Source organism: Polyodon spathula, chromosome 8 (assembly GCF_017654505.1).
Source record: "Polyodon spathula isolate WHYD16114869_AA chromosome 8, ASM1765450v1, whole genome shotgun sequence".
Classification (NCBI taxonomy): Eukaryota; Metazoa; Chordata; class Actinopteri; order Acipenseriformes; family Polyodontidae; genus Polyodon; species Polyodon spathula.
Window position 1 is genome coordinate 20,037,436 of NC_054541.1, and position 22,858 is coordinate 20,060,293.

General features: G+C 38.0%; 1 protein-coding gene and 1 long non-coding RNA gene across 5 annotated transcripts in view; one reads left to right on the top strand and one right to left on the bottom strand.

Moving 5' to 3' along the window:
• Positions 1–4,274: 4,274 nt before the first annotated feature.
• Positions 4,275–8,251, top strand: LOC121319601. Its single transcript, XR_005950724.1, has 4 exons — positions 4,275–4,332; positions 5,121–5,193; positions 5,536–5,574; positions 8,064–8,251. It is a non-coding gene; the product is annotated as an uncharacterized LOC121319601 (long non-coding RNA).
• A 12,017-nt stretch (positions 8,252–20,268) lies between these two features.
• Positions 20,269–22,858, bottom strand: part of LOC121319562 (sodium- and chloride-dependent GABA transporter 2-like) — a 70,514-nt gene continuing 67,924 nt past the window's right edge. For all 4 annotated transcript variants that reach the window (XM_041257133.1, XM_041257132.1, XM_041257134.1 and 1 more), the window contains 2 exons: positions 22,571–22,741; positions 20,269–21,191 (listed from right to left, as the gene is read on the bottom strand). In XM_041257133.1, the coding sequence (XP_041113067.1) occupies positions 21,033–21,191; positions 22,571–22,741 (330 nt within the window). In that variant the 3' untranslated portion in view covers positions 20,269–21,032. The remainder of the gene's footprint in view (positions 21,192–22,570; positions 22,742–22,858) is intronic.

Below are 22,858 nucleotides of genomic sequence, written 5' to 3' on the forward strand. Positions count from 1 at the left end.
CCCTCCGCTTCACGCAAGGATAAGGCTTTAGCCAGTGGATTGTGTTCCAAGATTCTTCATTTTGACTTCATTGTTAGTCTAATATTTATGAAGAATGTACTGTACAAAACCAAGATTCTGACTGAAAATCTGCAAAGTGAGAGCTCAACATACTAGATGCTGTGAACCTTCTTCAAAGTACTGTCACATGTTTGGAGAAAATTTCATATGATGAGGGAGTGAATGCTGAAATACATGCAGCAGATGTATTTGCTACAAAATTCAACAGACACTGATGAAGACTACCGGAAGAAGCACAAAACCAGACACTTACCACAACGTTTAGATGATCTTCCTGAGACCCAGGCAGTGCTGTTTTTATCAGAATTCTGTAGGCGTGAATTTAAAGCTGTACTGAGTGTGCTGGTTGTTCAATACAAAGAAAAGTGTCTCTGACGGCAGTAGAACCATTGGCAGATGTACTGCAATCATCATTCTAACACACACCAGCAGAAGACAGGATTTCTGCAGCATGTGATCTATTTCTAGTGCATAGCCCAGATCCTTATGTCTTAGCTGCGGAGTTGGATATTTTGAGGTCAACTTGTTCTCTGCAAAATGTTCAACCTGAAACAATTCAGGAAACATTTCAGCTGTGTAGGGATAAGAGAAGCATCTTCCATGTGACATACCTGTGCATACTAGCTGCTTTTAACAGCTCCTGTAACTGTTTCTAAAGATGAGAGAACATTCAGTAAGCTTGTTCTGATAAACAAAAACCTCAACCGATCGACAATGACAGACGACAAATTGGACAGTCTAATCTTACTGCCTGTAAATAGTGTAGTCCGTGCCAAAAACATGCGAGAATCTGGCTGATCTACTTGTAAAAGTAGATGGGTTTTTGTGACCGGTAAACAGATTAGCTGTCCGGTATAGTTTAGAACTGAAACATTGAGTTAGCACTCGTGGAAGGAGTTAGGTTTTGGTTTTGTTTGTTTTGTGTTTAAATTAAACATACTGGCCTGCCCTGTTTAGAAACCTGCTGTGTTTTTGAAGTGTTGTTCCTTTTTACACAAAAAGACAAGTGAATACAGTCCTGCATGTGGCAAGCGCACCCTGGTTTGTCACAATGCATTATGTATTATTATCTCACAACTCACATCTCTCGTTCCGCCTCTGAACAGACCAAGCCTGATGAGCGGCTGATCCGCTGTTTATATATACATGGCCATCTCCAAATTGATAATTGTTTAATTAATTTGGAGATGGTCACATTATGCACATGTTTTAGCTGGATGGGGGATTTTAACTGCATCCATACTGTAAAATAATTAACAACAAAACAACATTCAAACAAAGACAGTACCTTTAAATAATAATACTACAAATACAGAATAACACAAAACATGAAGGACGCACAGGGGCAGGGAGTACCCCGTCACCACAAGGCATCCCAACACTTTTTTTTTACTGCTGATTGTTGTTGTTTTTTATTATATATTTTTTTCTTTGAATTGTGACTTTATGGAATAATTTTATTAGCTATAACCACTTTATGATTTTTTTTTTTTTTTTTTTTTTTTTTTTTTTTTTAAATTGCAGCAAAGGCTCAGCTTCGCACGATGGAGAGATGCAAGCAAGAAAAGACATGAGAAAGAGTGCTCCAGTAGGAAGGTACGCAGCCTTCAAACAATCATCCCTTCCACAGCAGGGCTGAACATAAATTCAAAAACCCAATTATTTTGTTAACGCTAGTTTCGGTATCCTTTAAGTGATTATAAACAGTCTATAAACATGCTATAAATTAGAGTAGAATTATATGTAATAGGACTATTATACAGTTTTGCCATTTTCATTTTTTTTTTATTATTGTTTTTAATCATTTTATATTTTGCTCCCAAACCAATTGCCTTTTTACACCCATGAGCTTGAAAGCTGATGTTGGTGAACTACCAGCCTCTTGAGAAGCAAGGCCAGACCTGCATCTGTCCACTCTGTCTCCCTAAGCTATGGCAGCCGCAGAGCAACATTCATAATATTTGTACCTGTAGTGATAGTTAATGATTTTCTGATTTTTAGTATTATAAAGTCATCCCATTTCCCATTAGGGCCTATTAGGGTTCCAATAACCTCATTCAAATGAATTCGGAAATTCCTTTTTTTTCAACTTTTACTCGATTGTTCACCAGTAGAATTTTTTTTTCTTCTAAACATTGTAGTGTATCTAGTTCCTGACTAACGCTGGTGCTCTGGATGAAATGAGTGGGGTATTATGGCAACAGAACACCAGCATTGTTGTAGGGGGGAGCTTGATCTCGATACACCACAATCCTTAGATAAAATGCTTCTCTCTCATGGTGAACGCTGCAGAGTAAATGTTGAGAAGTTAATTGTCCAGTTGATTTATGACCCATTGTGGGGGATTAAACATTTCTAAACAGTTAAATATGTTTTACAAATGTAATGCAGGACGGACAACACGGGACACAACAAAGGTAACATAATGCATTTCATGTAAACTTCTTCTGCCTGCTGTGCTGCAAGTATTCCAGTAGTATCTTTTCTCAACATAATCAAGATTGTTTTGAAATTTGCATTCACATGTCCTTGGTCATAAGATTAGAACTATTAATTGCATTTCACATCAAGTACTTGGCATGTCTTATCACAGACATGCAAAAACAAAATATCGAACCAATCATGACTGTTTAAATAGGATATTGATTTTATACTAGCAACACAGCAGGTACTGTTTTTTTGTGATTTCTGCGTAAACCCTATAGCCGTCCAGAAACACAAAAATAGAGGGGAAAAGGTCAATTTACACCCATTTTAACATTATGTTTGGTAACACAGATAAATTTAAAATTAGGGGAAGAAGTATTTTTTGAGCTTTTTAAAGACAGGTGGAACTGGCTAAGCAGGCATGGTATGCTCATAATGGTGTTGTGCAATACTGTGCCTTCACCTCAATCCTGACATCACCCTCTCCCATTCAGCCCTGGGCCTCCTCAAACAGAAACTGCCAAACTTTGGTGGTTTTGTTATACAAACTAATGTCTACTGGGGACTGAACTGAGACCACCAAACTCATTTCACGTGTGTGCTGGTTTTCAAACCTATACCTCCAGAAGTAGGCTAGTAAATGAATCTGCTTGATATTATAATGTAGCCTTTTGGAGATCATAAAATAAAAACCTACTTGCCACGCATGTATTATGGGAGCAATGAAAACCTCAGTGATAGACTGAATACAAACAAGACAACTTCTTCAACTGATGGGAATGAATAAGCCTTTCTGATCGCTCTCCTTATCTGAGCCAAAGCCATGAACTGCATGCCCTTTCTACCTTTCTACAAGGTGAATAACTTTGCATGGTGATGCATGTGCTAGTCAGAATGCCTTTGAATTTGTATATGCATTTCAGAATGTTTTAGTGTGACTGCAACCAAGGACTGTGCCTTACTTATGCATAAAATTCAGCCACATACTGAATCTCTCTAGGTAAATGTGGTTTGACAATTTCAGAAGATCTAAACTGTAGAAAGGCTAGGACACACGCAACATATATAATCATAGTTAACAGTAGCATTATACAAGATCTTTAGTTCAGAGATCAGTTTGCTCTAGCTTTCTGTATTGATGCTAGTTTTGCACCAGTTGACCTGTACATCTAAGACCATGGTGGGTGTACACAGACCCAAGTTTTATGAAACTTAACCCTGGTATGCTGTTCATACTTTTATTCCTCGATAAAAGTACCGTGCCAGCTGGGTCTTTAAAAAAACAAAAACTTTGTAATAGAAGTTGAGAAATGTAATGCCCACTCAACACAGAATATAAAAAAGAGAAAACGAAAAACAAAAAGCCATTCAAATCAGGGCTCCATCTTTTAAGTTTGCAATTGCATGAATATGGTGAACTTGGCTCCAATTGATAAAGGGGTGTACAATAATTGAAAGGCAGGAATATATGAAACTGTGCGAATTGTAGAGGATAATTATGCAGATTAGTTTCAGTAAGTCATTGATATATTAAGATTGTCCTGGCTCTAGAATCATTGCATAAATACTGTAGTTGAAATGTATATGCAAAAAATATGCTAGATAGAGAAATCACCTTTCAAATACCATAGTAAACTTTTACAAGAGCTAGTAAATGTTGAACCCCTGTGCTTACCCGTGATTTCCACTACAGCCAGGCCCAGTGCCTTAGAGCCCAGTCAGACAGGTATGTTTCCCTGCCTTAAATTGTATCGCATGAACTGATTTGCGTTTCTTTGTACTGTTCTGAAGGTATCCGTTCTGTATCTCGTCTTTGACTCTAGAGAGAGTGTCATCACAACAAAGGTATTTCCCATGTTTCGTTCTAGGCTTTTACATGTCCTGTTCACTGATACAGCAGATTTAGTCAAATGTGTTTGTATCAATTATTCAATCAGAAGTTTCCAACAACTGTGTTAAATTTGGCACAATTATAATAATGTGTATCTAGTTCTATAATGTATCCTTCCAAAATAATGACTTGATTGACAGTCTAGTTTGTTTGCATTCAGCAAAGGTAATTTTAGCTGTAGTCATTTTGTAGTATACTTGCTATCAGTAGGTGATCTTTCCCATACTATTTGCAACAGTGATAGTTTTTAATATTCCAGCTCCCAAGGCAAGAGAGACATTTAAAAAAAAAAAAAAAAATTGTTTTATTTTTTTACATTTTATTTTTTTAACAATCATTTTAAATTTTAGCTTTTAAAGTGAAATCTTTGGGGCACTGGACCTTTAAACAAGTATGACAGTGATATTCATGTCCTGCAAGGGCTGTAAAAAAAAAAAATAAATAAATAAATTCTGCCATTATCCACCAGAGGGCAGTATTATAGTCTAACCTGGTTTTCTGCGCTATCCGGATGGACAGTGACACCTGCTGGATATATTATAACGAAACCTGAAGAAAGGAAAAGGAAACCCTGTTGATAGTGCGCACTTTGCAGATTAAATTAAATGACTTCAGCCACGAACAATACTAATACTTCAGCTTTTTGGATTATATATATATATATATATATATATATATATATATATATATATATATATATATATATATATATATAAAATTTTTATATTTCTCTACCCTGCAGACAAAGTACCTGGAGAATCTGATGGAAGCGTATATGCATAACCAAATGATGGGACTCAATCATGCATCCAAGGGTAAGATTGTAGGTAGAACCGTGTACAATCTAAACATGATCTAACATACTGTTTCGGCTTGACAGTAATAGTAACTGCATGATTAGTTACACATTAAGCTGTATAATCATGCTTCAGTAGTCTTATGTGCATGAAGGCCTGATTTAATGTCATTGCTCTTTTAATAATAGAATGTTTCTTGCTTGGCTGACATGATTTTGAATGTTGTCCAAATAAGAGAAACCCATGGTAGGATATGATCCTAATTTATAATGTATGCTCTGTTAAATACAATAACACCATACTGTATTAAGTTTGTTTTTGTAATGAAACGAACACTGATTGATTGATTTTTCTTTCCAGAGCAAGTGAAAGGGCACAAGTTACCTCGTCAGAGAGACAGTGAGTTACAGTGATGATAACTGAATGCTGTAACAAGTATTCCCTGACCCCTTGTTGATTAGGAATTGACAGCAGGTCAATTTAGGTTTAGCACTAGAAGGACCGAAGATATGTAGAAGCCCCGCAGCAGTCTTTCGGACGGCTGTATTCTAAACTTCTTCAGGAATGGTTCCACGAACATGACCGTTAATTCAGCTTACTGCAGTGGCCTGCCCAGTCCCCAAATCTCAATGCAATTGAGCATCTATGGGATGAGATGGAACAAGATATTAGGAGTAGAGATCCACTACCAGCCAACTTGACACAACTGTGGGAAGCATTGGAGTCAACATGGGTCAGCATCCCTGTGGAACGCTTTAGACACCTTGTAGAATCCATTCCCCGACGAATTGAATCTGATCTGAGGGCAAAATTAGGTGCAAGTTGATATGGGGAAGGTGTTCCAGATATTTTGTACACTCTGTGTGTGTGTCTCTCTCTCCATACATACACACACAGTGCCTTGCAAAAGTATTCAGACCCCTGACCAATTCTCTCATATTACTGAATTACAAATGGTACATTGAATTTTTGTTCTGTTCAGTATTTTATTTTAAAACACTGAAACTCAAAATCAATTATTTTAAGGTGACACTGGTTTTATGTTGGGACATATTTTAAAGAAAAATAAAAAAAAAACTGAAATATCTTGCTTGCATAAGTATTCAGCCCCCACACATTAGTATTTGTTAGAGCCACCTTTCACTGCAATAACAGCTTTAAGTCTTTTGGGGTAAGTATGTACCAGCTTTGCACACAGTGTCGGAGTGATTTTGGCCCAGTCTTCTTGGCAGATTTGCTCCAGGTTGTTCAGGTTGGTTGGACGACGCTTGTGGACCGCAATTTTCACAGTGTCACAGATTTTCAATGGGATTGAGATCAGGACTTTGACTGGGCCACTGTAGGACATTCACCTTTTTGTTCTTGAGCCACTCCAATGTTGCTTTGGCCTTGTGCTTGGGATCATTGTCCTGTTGAAAGGTGAATTTCCTCCCAAGCTTCAGTTTTTTAGCTGACTGAAGCATATTCTCTTGTAGTATTTTCTTGTATTTTGCTTCATCCATTCTTCATTCAATCGTAACAAGATGCCCAGTCCCTGCTGATGAGAAGCATCCCCACAGCATGATGCTGCCACCACCATACTTCACTGTAGGGATGGTGTATCTTGAGGCATGGGCAGTGTTATATATATATATATATATATACATTTATTTTACAAATCAAAACAAGAAAATGTAAATATCTGAACAGACAGTTTATAAATTACATATTTATAAAACTGAAACAATAGCAATACATTTTTCACTTTTCAACAGCAACCAGTTTCTTATCAGATGAACAAAAACAACTGAACCATGTAGATAAACTTAGAAAAAAACATTTTACAGAAGCACATAGCACAAGTTATAAAAAAAAAAAATTTTTTCGACAAAGGGTATTCCCCTAGTTTGAGTCTAAGGCTGTTCACAATCAACACATATAATGTGCTTCTCCACGCTGCCTCTCTAAACAGCAGAGCTGTCCAAAGTGTTATTTTTATTGCACTTCCCAACATTGGTGTTTCTTGCGGCTCTCAGCGGGGTTGCCAGTTTCAGCTGTGGGTACACGCTTGGCAGTCTCCCTCTGTTCCAAGTGCTTCTTGTGAAGTTCCTGTGCTAACTGTAAAATACTGTATATTCTCTCCTTGGTAAATTCTTCTCTGTGCATTCTTTGCAAAGTACCCAGGAGTTGATGGCAATACAGACCACCATCAGGAGCCAGCTTTCATGGAATACTTGTTTGTGGCAGGCTGGCGAGTGGATAGAGGCCCAGAGACAGACTGCAGTTCAAAAAAATATACTTTTATTATAAATAGATACAAAAATAAAAAGGCACAAGGGCCAAAACAAAGGGATTGAAACACAAAAAGAAAGACAAAAAGCAAAATGTACAAAAAGTAAGGTTTCCAGGCTGGGCAATGCCTTCACTGGAATCAAACATTGAAAAATACAAACAACAAAACACCAACCTGCTTCCTCAACTCCCTCCTCCCAAATGAGAAGCAGAGGCCTCCTTTTATGTCAGGTGGCTGGGCGCTGATTGATCATTAATTAAACTAATCATCTAATCAACACCAGCCACCTGAACACAATGAACCCAGGCAGGTAGGGGAATTTAACCCCATCCCTGCCAATTTCTAAAGGGCAGAGCTGTGCTCTGCCACATTGTTTTGTATTCAACTTTGGTTTTACTGGATTTCATTGAAAAATCATCTGCATTTTTATTTATGGAAAGTAATTCAAAGAATTCAGCTGTTTAAATATGTTTAAAGATTTATTTCCAATGCATTGTGCTTGTTACATAAATGAGTACTCCATGGCGGTATATATTGTGCTGTGTATTTTCTTTACAGCTGCTTTACTATTAGTAAAGCTTGTTACGGTACATTTGTCTGTTTTCCGAATTCACAGGAAGTGACTGGATTCAGCCCTCTTGCTCCCTGGTCCCTCCCTTAGCTCTCCCTTCTTTTCATGTTGCACCTGTTGTAAAACCACCATTGTCACGAATACACCCTCCACCCAGATCCAACATCATTACTCGACCACAGCTTACAGGGATCAGTAGTTTCGCAGCGGGCGATAAAAGGATCTGCTCCAGAGCAAACACATGTGAGTATAGCTGATCTTTTTGCTTCTTTGTATAAAATACATGTTTAGAGAGAAAGTAGCTTCAAATTGCATTATAATTGTGCTTTTGTCTCTCCGATATATTTAGTTATTATAACTCTAACTCTGTCTGTACTTTGATATGATATTCAGTGTGTGTGTGAGCGTTGTGGGCCCAGGTGTAATTAGCAGGGAAGGAGACTCAGAGGCAAGAAAACTGCAGTTTAACACTAGAACCGCTGGATTTTCAAACTACTTAGAAACACCACGCAGGTGACCGTGACCCATACGTGTTTAATGCTTCGTTATAAAAATGAAATTCTATAGGATACAACTGAAAACATCATATCTAACATTTGCATCAGAAACACTGTATTTCAAATTAAGTATTATATAAAATTAAACATATAATACATTATTTTTATAATATACAGCACGACTACAAACAGAAAAAATATAATAAAATACACATTTCAAAAGATATACCCGTGTACAGGTGTAAACGGGTATGTGTACACACAAAACTATAAAACCAAAATCATTGTTTCTAATACTACATAAAAATAAAATATAACACTACTTCCAGTATGATGGCTGCATTGTACTCTATGGAGGAGCGTGCGCGTCTTCCAGCTGACTATGCCTGCATCCAGGAGCTGTGCTGTAAACACAGACGCGGTTCCTTTGAACACTATTGTGGAAACATGTGGAAACTGGTACATACAAACTTGTAAAACCAAAATGTTGTTTTTTTTCTCTAAAAGTAATATAAAAAAAGAATATATAAACAACAAATATATACCGGCTCTTTGAGCTATATATATATATATATTCTTTTGAGTATATATATATATATATCTATATTATATATATGCCGTATATATTATATATATATATATATAGCGATATGCTATATCAGCTTGCCGTATTGCAATCAAAATGACTACTTTCAAGATTAAATATTTCCTTCTGATATATTCCCAGTTGCATTTGTGGAACAAAACGAAGGATTGTTGTCTCCCAGGTACATTTAAAAATAAACAACTAGACTTTCTGAGTTGGCATCTTGACAAATCGACTATCATAGCAATTTCTGTCTCGTAGTCAGTCTACAAACAAAGGCTTGAAATAATATAATAAAAAAAAACACATGTGCTAGGAGGAGGGGGCATGTCTTGTTTGCTGCATTTACAAAAATAATAAAATATCTTAAGTTATATAAAAAAAAAAAAAGTCATGTATTGTAATGCATGGGTCACATTGACCCATGTGGCGGTTCTAGGTAGAACGGTTTATAACTTTTATAATTTTTGCAGTTCTGGCTATCAAATGCCATCAGGATATTTAATTCATATATTTAGGAAAAGTCAGAAACGGACATACACATACGATTAACAATGGAAGGGTAATTAACATTTTAAGTGCAAAATGGGTCACAATGACCCTCATGGCGGTTCTAGTGTTAAGCACTGCTGTGCAATTTTAATAAACAAATAAATACCAAAATACAAAACAAAAAGGCACACAGGCCAAAGGTTTAACCAAACACAAAGTACAAAAACACACAGTAATACACACAGGAACACAGGTTCACTCGCCCAAAACTCCTCTACCAAATGGAGCCCTGAGCTATCCTTTTTATGTGATGTGGCTTCTCCCAATTATCACCAGTTATAAAATTAAGGAGCAGCCACATTCTCACATGGGTTTGGCAGGGACAGGAATTAACACCATCCCTGCCAACCACCACCAAAACACTATTTACAGGCAGTGACCTACCCTGCCACATATACCCCCTTGTACACAGCACACATGGCCCCAACAACCACCTCCCCCCCTCCCCTGAAACACAACCACCCTCCCTTAAGTCCCGTACTGTCCTTCTCCTATCCTTGAGGGAGGGTTGGTACACAGCCCGGCGCCTTCAAGACGGGACCGAGACCCAGCGACAGGGGGCCCAGGTGCAGTGGATGGGGTGTCGGGAGCGCAAGCAGGCGATCAGTTGGCTGCAGCCCCAGGCAGAGGTGCGAGTCCAGCGACTATGCAGCGACGTCTCGGCTACCAGGGGTGAGCAGAGCAAGAGCCCAGGCAACCAATTGTGCCTGATGGTGTGTGATGGTCCACGTCCCATCCCTTATAAAAAAAAATAATAAAACTTTTAACAAGCTAACGTGTTTTAAAGGAATCATGGATCTTATTAATAACGCAACGAAAACAATAATACTGTATTTATTTAAATACATATGAATTGTTAAGTCAGCAATTGCAGAAAGTATATACATAACAAAAAAGTACTTTACTTACCTGTGGGGTTAGAGGAGGCTGCGGGTGAATGCCAGGATAGGAAGAAAGACACAGAAACAATAAGTTAGTTCAAGGCGGTGCTGAATGCTCAGTGCGTGTTTCCCTGTGAAGGTGCACATTCTCTTAGAAGTGTGTAGTTATTCAGTAACCTAAATTGTCTATACAAGTAAAACTAAATTAAAATAGAGATTAAAAGCAAATACCTACCAGTTTGTTTGTTAATGGCGTTTGTTAGCATCAGTGTGGTGCATGGGCGGCTTTATGTTTGTGCGAGCCGAGCAGTACAGTGAGGCGCCATGTTTGTGAGCAGATCATACCTCGGTTGTACTGTAAAGCCTTCTTGCAATGTGCAAGCTAAATTAAACATTAACGTTGTGTAACTGAAGGGCAGACCATGCCATGATTAAAGTAAAGGGGTGTTGTGATTTATAAAAAAAATGTAATTGCACATTTATTAAAATAATTCTTGGTGGAATTTTAATATAAAACCTGATTTTAAACTTGTAAAAAAAAAAAAAAGTTATTTATTTTCTTTGAAAATTTGTTTTGTTATGATTTTGTTCAGTTCCATTATTGGAATTTAAAAAATAAATAGAGAAGGGAGAACATGACCCTCCAGCGAGTCCAGCCTCGCTCTGCAGTCACTTTTGACTCGAGGGCTCTGGGCAACTTCGGTATGCCCACTCGGTGTGCGTGGCCGAGCTTCCCTACAGGTTGTTGATTTACTATTGTTTTTTACTACTTGACAGTATAAAAAATAATTAAAAAAACACTCCAGCTTGCTGTTGAGTGTCTCTGTACTACTGCCTTGCAGTTTAAAAAAACAAACGACAACCGTGCTTCCTCCATTAGGCCTTGGCCTTATTGTTGAGTAGACCACGCACATTACCACGCACTCATAAAGCGGTGTGTTCGTATGTAAAAAAAAAAAAACAAACAATAAAAAACAGGTATGTTTATTTTCTTTTTCTGTCTGTTCTTCTCCCTTCTCCAGGTCTGTGAATGTACTACCCCGCTGCAAGCTTCGCGCTGCTCTGAGTTGTGTGACTGCAAGCAGCTCAGACACAGGCACGCAGACCAGTACCTTGGTACTCGATGCTTTGGTGCCCCCATGTCTAGGCCGCGGTACCTTCGAGTCTCAAAGTCTCGGTGCTTTGGTGCCCTCAGTGCACTAAAGCCTCGATGGCTCTGCACCTCGGTGTTCAAGCGCTTACCGACCATCGGTGGCTTCGTGTCTCGTTGCTCCATAGCCTTGGTGCTTTGGCGTCCTCAGTGCCTCGAGAGCTACGCACCTCGGCATTTCGACACCTCAAGGCTTTTCGATCCAGTGCAGCGCGCATTCAGTTCCGTGCTAGCCCAAGACCTCTGTACCTCTGCGCTTTGACGCCCTCAGTGCCTCGAAGACTCCATGCCTGAGCGCTTCGACACTGTCGGGCTTTCAGCTCTGCGCATTGTGCCCTCAGTGGCCTCGGTGCCCCAGCACGCCATAGCCTCGATGCCTCGGTGCTTTGACACCATCGGCACCTCGAAGACTGTACGCCACAGCCCTTCGACGCTTCAAGGTCTTTCTAGCCTTGCTCTCCAGTACCCTCGAGACCTTCAGGCCCCTGATGCTCCATAGCTTCAGTGCTTTGACACCCTCGGTGCCTCAAGGACTCGGCGCTTTGACGCCTGCCGGACTTCACCCAGCACACTTGATCCCCTCTTGGTTTTTCGGAGCCTCAGTGATACATGGCTGACATGTCAAATTTCCACCCGTGCACGTCCTGCAGGCGGAAATTGCCCCCGCAGGACAAACACACCCTGTGTGTGAGGTGCCTGGGCATTGCACACACCTCTACTGCTCTGGCAGACAGGTCTGCTCTTTTTCAAAGAGATTCAAAGAGAGCATCCTGCAAAAAAGACAAAAACCTTGTAGCCATCCTAGGAGAGCTGTCATCTGTTTTGGAATCCCAGGCCTCTCCTCCCCACCCTCCCAGCCCTAGGTAAAGTATTTCTTGTGCACAGGCTCCACAGCGCCCCAGCAATTGCTCTAGATCTCCCACAAGGGGCAGGAAGAGATTCAGAAACGTGGACCAGGCGAGGGATATTGCCAAGCTAAAGGGACAAATGGCCCAGATACTCGACCACTTAAGCATGCAACCTACCTTAAGAAGGCTTACATGGCTAAAGCGAAGGTAACACGTCTGGTGAACACAGGAGGCCGCTTAACAGCTTATCTTGATGGAATGCTGTATTTCGAGTTCTCCATGCTGCCATTTGGCCTCTCCTTAGCCCCTGCACATTTTCAAAGTGCATGGATGACATCCTAGCTCCCTTGTGGCTGCAAGGGATCATGGTGATAAATTACATGGATGACTGGCTAATTTGTTCCCAGTCCCAGGAAGGAGCAGTGGCCCACACAGGAATTGTGACAGAGCATCTTTCGAGGCTGGGTCTCACCCTCAACTATACAAAAAGCCAGTTAACACCGGTGCAGATTACAGTCTGTTTGGGTCTCCGGCTGGATTCCCTTACAATGCGAGCCTACCTGTCAGATGACAGGGTAGCTGCTATTCGCAACGGCCTGGCCGTGTTTCAACTAGGGTCCAGAGTGCAATTGGTGTTGTGCCAAAAACTACTGGGTCTGATGGCCTCAATTATGGCTTTCAATTAGTTTTTTTAACTGAGTAAAAAGATAAAAAATAGCAAGTTATGTCTTTTTCTTCTCTGGGGGATATGGTGTGCAACACAAGGAAGCTACAGACTTTGAAAAAGAGCAAGATTCTAGCAAGAATGAAGAAACTTAAAAGCACACAGGTGGAAGAAAAATAATGTTATTGAAATTGTCCTTATATTACTATCATTAATAGTTGCAAAAAAATGCTTTATTTACGCGTTATTTATTTAAATGTACTTAAAAACAGTACATAATTACAAAATATGAAACATCTGTTTCTTTACACACATACTGGTAACTATTCTTTTTTTTTTTTTTTCAAATAATCTGCAAAATAAATTATTTTGTACTATACAACCTGCAGGTATGGAATAGAGCAGTATTGGCATGATGTTATTTATGCATATTCCTTTTTTGTCATTATTTAATTTATAATTTAAGAAAACACATTTCAGTACCGTTATCAACTTTACCCAAGGCAGCCTGTTTTTCTGGTGGCATAATAGCCTATAACGTGTACATTTTAATGGATATATTGAAGTTATATACTGACAATTGATGGTGGAACAGAGGACAGTATAGGGAGGGCACCGCACTGGGGGGAAAAAAGTATAATCCTCTCCCTGTTTACGTTATTATTTTAATATCATTGCAGTTCAGTAAAAGCTTGTGCACAACAATTGAATGCGAGGGGTAATTACGCCTTGGTAGCGTCAAGAGAAAAAAAAAAGACTACGGGAGTATTACTAAAATATTTATTCCAAACAGATCACAGTACTTTGGAATGTAAGCTATATAAACTAGACACAAGTTTACACAAAGCTTTTTTTTTTTTTTTTTATTCAGCGACAGCTGCAGCATCATGCATTGCATCTTGTTAATACTTAACCTTCACTATCTGTGAAACACAATGCAGAAATCCCAGCCTATAATAATAATAATAATAATAATAATAATAATTTATTTATTAGCAGACACCCTTACCCAGGCCGACTTACAGTTGTATACAAAAAATACATATCAATAATTACAGTACAATTAAGAGCAAGATACAAAATACAATGACTTAATAAGAGCAAATACAAAACACAGTATGATTTGATATCGGGTCATTTCAAGAGCAGATAACAGTGTTGATAGTTACATCAGGGTTAGATATAAGTGCAGGTGAAAATTGGGTTAAGTGCAGGAGTAAATAGATCCCCAAATATTCAACAGATCTTATGTCTGGATCTTAGTTCTGCCACTGATATAGGAAGACATGTCATAAGGGAAGGGAAGATTCATATATCACATTCCTTTAATTACAATTATAGATACAGCATACGTCTACAGTCGCTAACATACAGAAGTAAACACAAATTTAAACACATGCCACAGCACTGTTGCCAGGGAAGCTTTGCTTTGGACATAAGTCTATAGTGTTGAAATAGCCCTACAGGGATACGTGAACATTTCATAATGATTCCAATACATCCACAGTAATTCCTACATGAAGGTTGGGAATAGGAATCTGCATCAAAGTCTTTTCTTCAGAATTGAAGCACTTGCCACATCTATTTATATTGTTTTACATTAGATTTAACCTCCCCATTTTAACCAGTTGCATGTATGGTCTGGTAGCCTTCAGGCTTCAGTATCCCAGTTGAAATGAGGCTTTTAAATATTCAAATTGAGTTTCTCTGTATTTTTTTCTATATTTGTTAATCTCAGGCTCCTGTGCTGTATCTGTAAACTTTAAATTACCAACAGTGGACGATGTCATTCACAAAAACGAACAAAGAGAGCACCAATGTTGATTTATTTTTTAAAGAAATGCTGCAGTGTCCATGGAACATTGAATTTCCTGCACTTCCTGCATTGAATTTCCTGCACTAAAAGAAACAAAAATAGCCAGTCCATGAAGTTACTTTTATATTCACGAAACAACCTTCTTAAATATCTCCTTCAGTTACTATAGCTGTCTCCATGCAGCCTAAATAAAGGACATATCCCTTGAAAAAACTCACATACGGTTGTGGTGCTGTGTTATCATACAGTACCTTTAAATATAGCTCTCTGTGAAGTTACAGCTCACTCAGTGTACCTGATTGCCTGTTGCAAGGCTGGATTATTAGTGCAAGCCATACAGCTTCTAGGAGAATCAGTTTTACAGGTGAGCAATGAGGCACTATGCAAACAGACTACAGAATATTAGGGACTTCTAAAAGCCTAATCATCAGTGTCCTATATAGAAGATTCCCATTTTAGCTATGCTTTACTACAGTGCCTCTAAAAATAGAATGTGCTTTCCAGCTACTCCAGTGAAAACACTGGAGCCTTGTCAAAATCCTCAGACAAGTAAGCTAGCCAGGGTTCATTCATTCCTAACAACTTCACCTGACATTCAACACATTTTGCATCCAAAGCTAATAGTAAAATATTTTGTATCAAATGTTTTGCTTTTTGTAAATGAGAAAACAAAGTTATGAGAAGTAGATGTCTACAATATTTATTATAGCAATTTTTTTTTTTCCGAAACTCAAAAAATGCTCATTCGAAAGCGTTCATACCCTGGCAAGAAAAACGAAATTAATAGCTAGTTGAGGCACCTTTAGTAGTAATAACCTCTTGTAAACAATTAGGATTTTTGTCAATGAGCTTTTGGCATGATTCTTTAGTGATTTTTGACCGTTTAACGCAAAATTGCTCCAGTTCTTTCAAATTCCGAGGACTTCTCTTGTGCACAGCCTTCTTCAACTTATACCAAAGATTCTTAATTGGATTTAGATAGGCACATTGACTAGGCCATTCCAGAACCTTGATTCTATTCTTCTTTAACCATTCTGAAGTAGATTTTGATGTGTGCTTTGGATTGTTGTCATCTTGGAATGTCCAGTTGCTCTTTAAACCAAGTTTTGTAGCGGAGGGTTTCAGATGGTTGGCCAATATCTTTTGGTATGCTATGGAATCCATTTTACCATGCATTAGAACTAAATTTCCTGTGCCATTTGAGGAAAAACAGCCCCACCACCTCCATGCTTGACAGTAGGTATAATGTTCTTTTCTTTGTACGCCTCTCCAGACTTTCTCCAAAGGTAACAACTATCAGCGTCACCAAATAGTTTGAGTTTTGTTTCATCACTCCACAAAACCGTTAACCAGCACTCATATCCATCATTCAGATGTCATTTTGCAAACTTTAAGCGATTGCCCTTGTGACGTTTTCCTAAGAGTGGCTTTTTCCTTGGCCTGCAATCATTGAGCCCTTCACCATGCAATACTTGACCTGTGATTGAAATGGAAACCCCAGTCCCACTTGCAGCGAGTTCACTTTGAATATCTCTTGCAGTCAATCTTAGATTGTTATTAACATGCACTTTACCAGAGGAGTGGCTACATTGTGGGCCCTCTTTAGAAGAGCCTCACTATCTGACATATGTATTGCGGCTAGCTGGGCTACCCCGTATACTCTCACCAGGTTCTACTGAGTTAATGTGGTAGATCCCTATATGCCTTCATTTGGCACAAGGGTCCTCGAGGTTGCATGCTCGCACTGCTAACCATAGGTTTTGAGGTCTCTGCTGTCCCCGCTCACGCTCCCTCGCAATGGCTTTGGTATACTTTTCTCAAGAGTATTGTTGGTGGTCGTCTTCGAATTGAAAGGGAACGTTAGGTTATGGATGTAGCCCTGGTTCTCTGAATGAGAAGATGACCACCAACCTGCGAAGTTGCATCAGCTGCCTTCGTGGGATCGATGCAAAAGAAGAAGTGAGGGGCCTATCAGCAACTCTGACATAAAATGCTCAGTGAATAGCTGACCTGTGGCAGGCATATCCCAAAAGTATTGTTGTTGGTTGTCTTCTCTTTCAGGGAACCAGAGTTACATCCGTAACTTAACGTTGCCCCAATTGTTTCTACTAACTTGGTTTATGTTTTTTAGGCACAATAAAAGCGGATCGAACTTTGACCCCCACCGCTTTCACAGCTATGCCTATTTGCTTGGTGCTGGCCAAGGTCCCCCAGTTTTGGTTTCTTCTAACTTAGCTTGTGTTTTTGATACATTAGAAAAAACTTGGGGCAACCTTGGCCCCATCGGTTTTACAGTTGTACCTATTTAAAAAATGAAAGTGAGGAGAAATAAAATAAAAAAAAAAGCTTGTGCCAGGAATCTGGGATCCATTGCCATGTTGGATTCTTTTTGCTCAGGAACCCAAATTGAATGAAGTTAAGATTCAGATTACACCTGAAATTAGAATGTATACCAAATAATAGTGAAGTTTAACTGCTGGTTTCACAAACCCAGAGACACCAATATTTGAGAGTGAACAAAACGGCACCTGCCAAGCAAAATTAGGTAAATGTATTTTTTTGTTTTTGTTTTGCTTTTTTAAGACAAGTCAGGGTGGTAAAATAGGGTCTGTGAAACTTGATGTAAGTATCCAGTCAAATAAAGTTGAGGTAAAATATACAGTATATTTAGTTTCAAGTGAAATAAATGTTTTCCTACCTGTGCACAAGGGCTGAAATACATGTTGTCTTTTCTTTTAATGTTCTTGTTCCTTTGGCTCTCAAATGCAGCTTGTTTACATCAGAAAGTCACTCCCTTTTAATTGTTAAAGGTAAAAAAAAGAACTATGAACTTTCAATTGTTCTTGTTAATTTCTACTTTTGTGGCACCTATCTTCCTTCAAACCCCCCTCCCGTTTTTAACTATACTACTACGACTACTACTACTACTACTACTACTACTACTACTACTAATAATAATAATATAATAATAATAATAATAATAATAATAATAATGATGCCTAAACATTGAACATCCAAAAGTCACACAAAATACTTTGTGCGGGCACACACAAGGCAAGAGCTCTTGCACTTGAGCTAATCATCCATTCGTTTTGGGCCTATTTGCAATACTAAGCATTTAAGATTGTAAATGTTTATTTTAAAGCACACAGTTGACATTTTCTGATTTCATTTTATGTTACCATGGGGAAAAAAATGTAAAAACAAACACAAATTGCTTATGTCATGTAAGTTTTTAATAAAAAAATGTAAAAAAAGTTTTAACTTAGAGAGTCAGTGTACAACTTAAAAACAAAACAAAAAAATACTAAACGTTCTGTTAAAGTGTAAAATGACCTCTTGATTTTTCACTCTGTCTTCTATGGGAATCAAATGTCTGGCAACTTACTGTTTTTCAAAAGATGCTTGCTTAAACATGGGGTGTATTTTATAATTTGCTGGATCACCATGCTTGTCTTCATCAACATCAGGTCAGAAAAAAAATGCAGGCGACAGGCTGTAGTCACTGTGACAAGTATTTATTATGTCAACGTGTTTTCTGCAGAGAATATGGCTTTCCAACGCCTTGTATCCCCGTGATCCATAATCAGGGGTTCACGTAACTGGTACGGGCTTTGTCCGCTTTCAAACCCCCCCTCCCCCCAGCTCCGGGTTGCTAGCTCGGTCGCTCATTGCACAAGTCAAACAGAAAAGAAATATATTTGTAATTTTTTTGCCAGCACCTTCATTCCGTTCCAATGTGTTTTTGTTTCAGATCCAACTAAACGGAAAAGGAGAAACTACCAGAAAAGTAGGAAATAAATGAGTTTTTGCATGGTATTTTTCATGTTATGCATACTATGTAATCATTTGGTGCTTTACTATAAAGCTGAATCTTTCAATAGAACAATTCGAAATTATAGAAATCACTTTCTTTGTAGTTTTTCTTTTTTTTTTAAACTACCCAGATGCCTGCTGCCACATCACACCATCAACTGTGAATCCAATTTACAATCAATCCCCAGAAGTACCTGGTGTTTTATTCTGCATTACCGTTAATGAAAGCTAAGTTCACATCTATAGGACAGCAAATGCACAAAAAAAAAAAAAAAAAACCACAATTGGTCCAAATTACTTTTATTATCCACCAAAATCAGCCAATCAATATTTTGCAACTACAAAAGCAACCAGTCCTTTACCCATAACTGCCAATTAGCATCTTTCAACAAGAAACTGAGGCATGGGCAGTTCAGTAATATTGCTCCATTCAATATCTGACACTGTCCAGGTACACTAGTTTTTTTTTCTTTCATTTTGTATGCGATCCTATTTGATACTATTTTCCTTAAACTTTTTTCAGTGGAAGGTATGAGTCATTACAGGTTCAAGATAAATCTGTAATGGTTTTAAAGTGTTATTTTAAAGAAAATGAGAAAACCTTTCTAATAGCGATTGTTCCCTCTTGATGACTATGACAGAATGATATATTTTAACCCTTCACTGTTGTGTTATTCATTTAGATGCCTTTCTGCAGTTTTCATTAGTAAAAATCATAGTGTAGTTAGACTGCAGCCATGGTGCATCGTAATTATTTAACTGCAATTTTAGATCACTAGGGAAACATTTTAACTGTAGTCTAACTTCACTCTGCAGTCACTGAATTCCACTCTTTGCAACAGTGGTGCGCAACGTGTGACAGCTAATTAGTCCAACTTCAAATTAGCCGTTGACGATCACTGTTGGGCTTGTAGAACCGGAGAAATTATGTTTCAAGTGGCGAGTGTCAGTGAAACTGTAATGAACAGAGCCGAAATGCGGCTTTCATGTATGGGGCGCGAAGTGTTAAAAATAAAAATTAAATAAAATAATATTTTAAGTGCTTTTCCCAGATTTAAATGTAAATAGACTATTTTTTCCTAGCTTTAACCCCAAAAAACCCCCCAAAAACATTGTGAATTTTGCTAATACATAAATGTTAAACACATTATGCAGAAGAGACAGAGACAGCGCTGTCAGTTTTTTTCAGATGTATCTGTTAGGTAAATGTTGACTCGCCACGTGTAAAAAAAAAAAAAAAAAATAATTAAATTCACTGATCTATTTGTTAGAAACCCAGATTTAACATGTCAGCTAAATGTTGACTCGCTAAGTTTAAGAAAAAAAAAATATAATAAATAAAAAACCTAAAGAATGATTTTAAATATTGAATTTGAATATTGAATATTGAACATTTATAAATTATATCTGAAAGTACAATTTTAAAAATTTGAACGTGTTTGTTAACATTGCAGGAGTTTCCATGTGTGGTTCTTTACAGGTGGTGATGCGTGCACGTTTGGGAGAGCAGCTCGAATGTATGCTAAGTAAGGAGGGGTGGCATATAAAGAAAGTTTGTGCACCGCTGCTTTACAATACAGCAGTTGTAAAGGGTATAAACAGTAGTAATATACAAGTATAAATTGTACTAATATAACTTATTAATACCTAAAAATAAAGTAACGCCCCCTGTTTTTTTTTTTAGGCTTTAATATTGGAACTAGATTGTACCATACATATGCAGTACTTGGGATAGCACAGGCCTTTTTATATTAATTATAGGACAGTCCAAGTAAATGTGAAAGAATACAACAGTCTTTCTTTAAAACCTATTTTTTTTCTTTTTAAATAAAATTGGAAAACTAATTTGATGAACACTGTAAAAGATCCAAATAATGGCTCCTGACGACATTAAACAAGCTTCTGAGAAGATGGATCAAAATCTAATCACACTGAGCAAACAGAAGTCATCCACACATCCACAAGTCATCCATATATATATATATACACACACACACACACACACACAAACAAACAGCAGGCAGCCATATCCACATTGTTTATCAATACTAAGGTGTCAGGAAAAAAAAACACATCCAGTATCACAGGTGCAATACGATTCTTAATTGCTTTTTTGATGTCACATCTGAGGTATAAAGTAAAGTGGAATAGATCAGTTCCTGTTCAAAACGAGAAGGGTTCTATTCTTAGCAGCTTGTGAGGTTCTAACAGTTGGTCTCCTTGTCGGTCACCAAGACATAGCCCTCCCTGGGTTCCCCGTCCTGCTGCTGTAAGCCATTATCAGAAGCGAAGATGGCCAAGAGGTTCTGCTCTTTCTTGGTCTTGGGTAGATCCTCAGAAGGTCTTATCAGATGGCAGATACGCTGTGATAAATGCACAATATCTGCTGTTAACACAATGTGGCCTTACAGTGGTGCTGTCATGATACTGTATCTGCTGGGTAATAGCAGCCAATGCTGGGGAGTCATGAATTACATGTAATGCATTACTCCAATACAATTAAATTTTTCGGTAACCTTTCAGACAAGTAACAAAATGGATTACATTTTACGTGAAAAAATAACGTAGTTTCTTTTTGTTAAATTTGAAAAAAGGACTATAGCTAATCAATGTGATATCATGTTATACGAATGCTCTTTTCATATTATCTTGCTGGGAAACGACATCAGAGGAGCGTACGTGTGGATTCGGAGTGCTGGATCTTCAAAGAATATTTCGAGCTGGAGTCTGACCAAAATATATAAAAAAAATGTCTGTATAACTGTATAAATAATGTCTTTTGGTATAAACTGTGCCTGAGAAGTAACTATTCTATGTAACTGCTACTAGTTAAATTTTTATGTAAGTTGTGTGTAGTGTCTTTATTCTTATACAATAGACAGTACTTACATTGTTTGTACACAGTTCAATCTGAAATAAGCTGTCGCCGTAGGAACTGAATATATGTGTCTGACTCATACATTTGGAAGCAAACTTAATAGTACATGGCATGAATAGCCATGTAATAACATTCTAGTAACTTAGTAATTACCAATGCTCATATGCTTGCATAGTAACTGTAATAATATAGCAAGAGCTTTGTCAACAAAGGTTATTTTTTACTAGATGTATTTACTTGGTAACATAATGGTACAGGCCATTGCCATGAAGCAACACACATCCACCAGACACCATGTAAGAGCAGGTAATTACCATATTACACAGTTATGTACGTGACAACAACTCATCTTTGAGAATAGGGGCAGAAGATGGGTGTTGTATGTAAAAGTATTATGTCACTGGTTTGTGCCTTATAAAACAAAAAACTTTGCAGAAGCTAAAATAAGTATGTATATTAAAGATGCAATAATGCAAGAACATATCTGTTATACTGGACTGTAATGTTTGTGGAAATATGAAATAAACTTTTTTTTATAGGTATAACAAGTGAATTTCAGTGGATTAAACAATGTTTTGTGATTGAAACTACTAGACTATAGTGAAAGAAACCAACAAACACTTATAACCCCATCAACTCTTGTATCTTGTGAATCAACATTTGAATAAAAGATCCCCTTTTATAATATTGTATTTGCTTATGGGGGATTGCAAACGAAACTGGACTGTCAAATATCCGTCTGCTTTCTTGTAAGATAAATGAAAAGGAAGGCAATATGATGGAGTAATATTCTTACTACAGGCCACAATTGCGGGTGACTGTAACTTTGAGTGACTTTTGTAATGGTTTTAAGACAATCCACACCTCTCTCAGTGTGCCCTTGCTGGTAGTGATCTTGTAGATGATCCAGAGGGGGATGCACACCATGGAGGAGAGGGCAAGGAGCCAGCCCAGGGCATAACCCCACCAGGGGTACACGTAAGTCTTGTTGTACTTGAGCGGAGTGTACTTGATGAGGGAGAAGGCAAAGGTTCCCTGTGAAGAGAGAATTGTACAGGAGAGAACTACATCAGGAAGATAAATACCATATTCAAAACTAGGACTATATACAGTATAATGTGTGTTTCATTGATTTGCTGTTTTTCATAATTA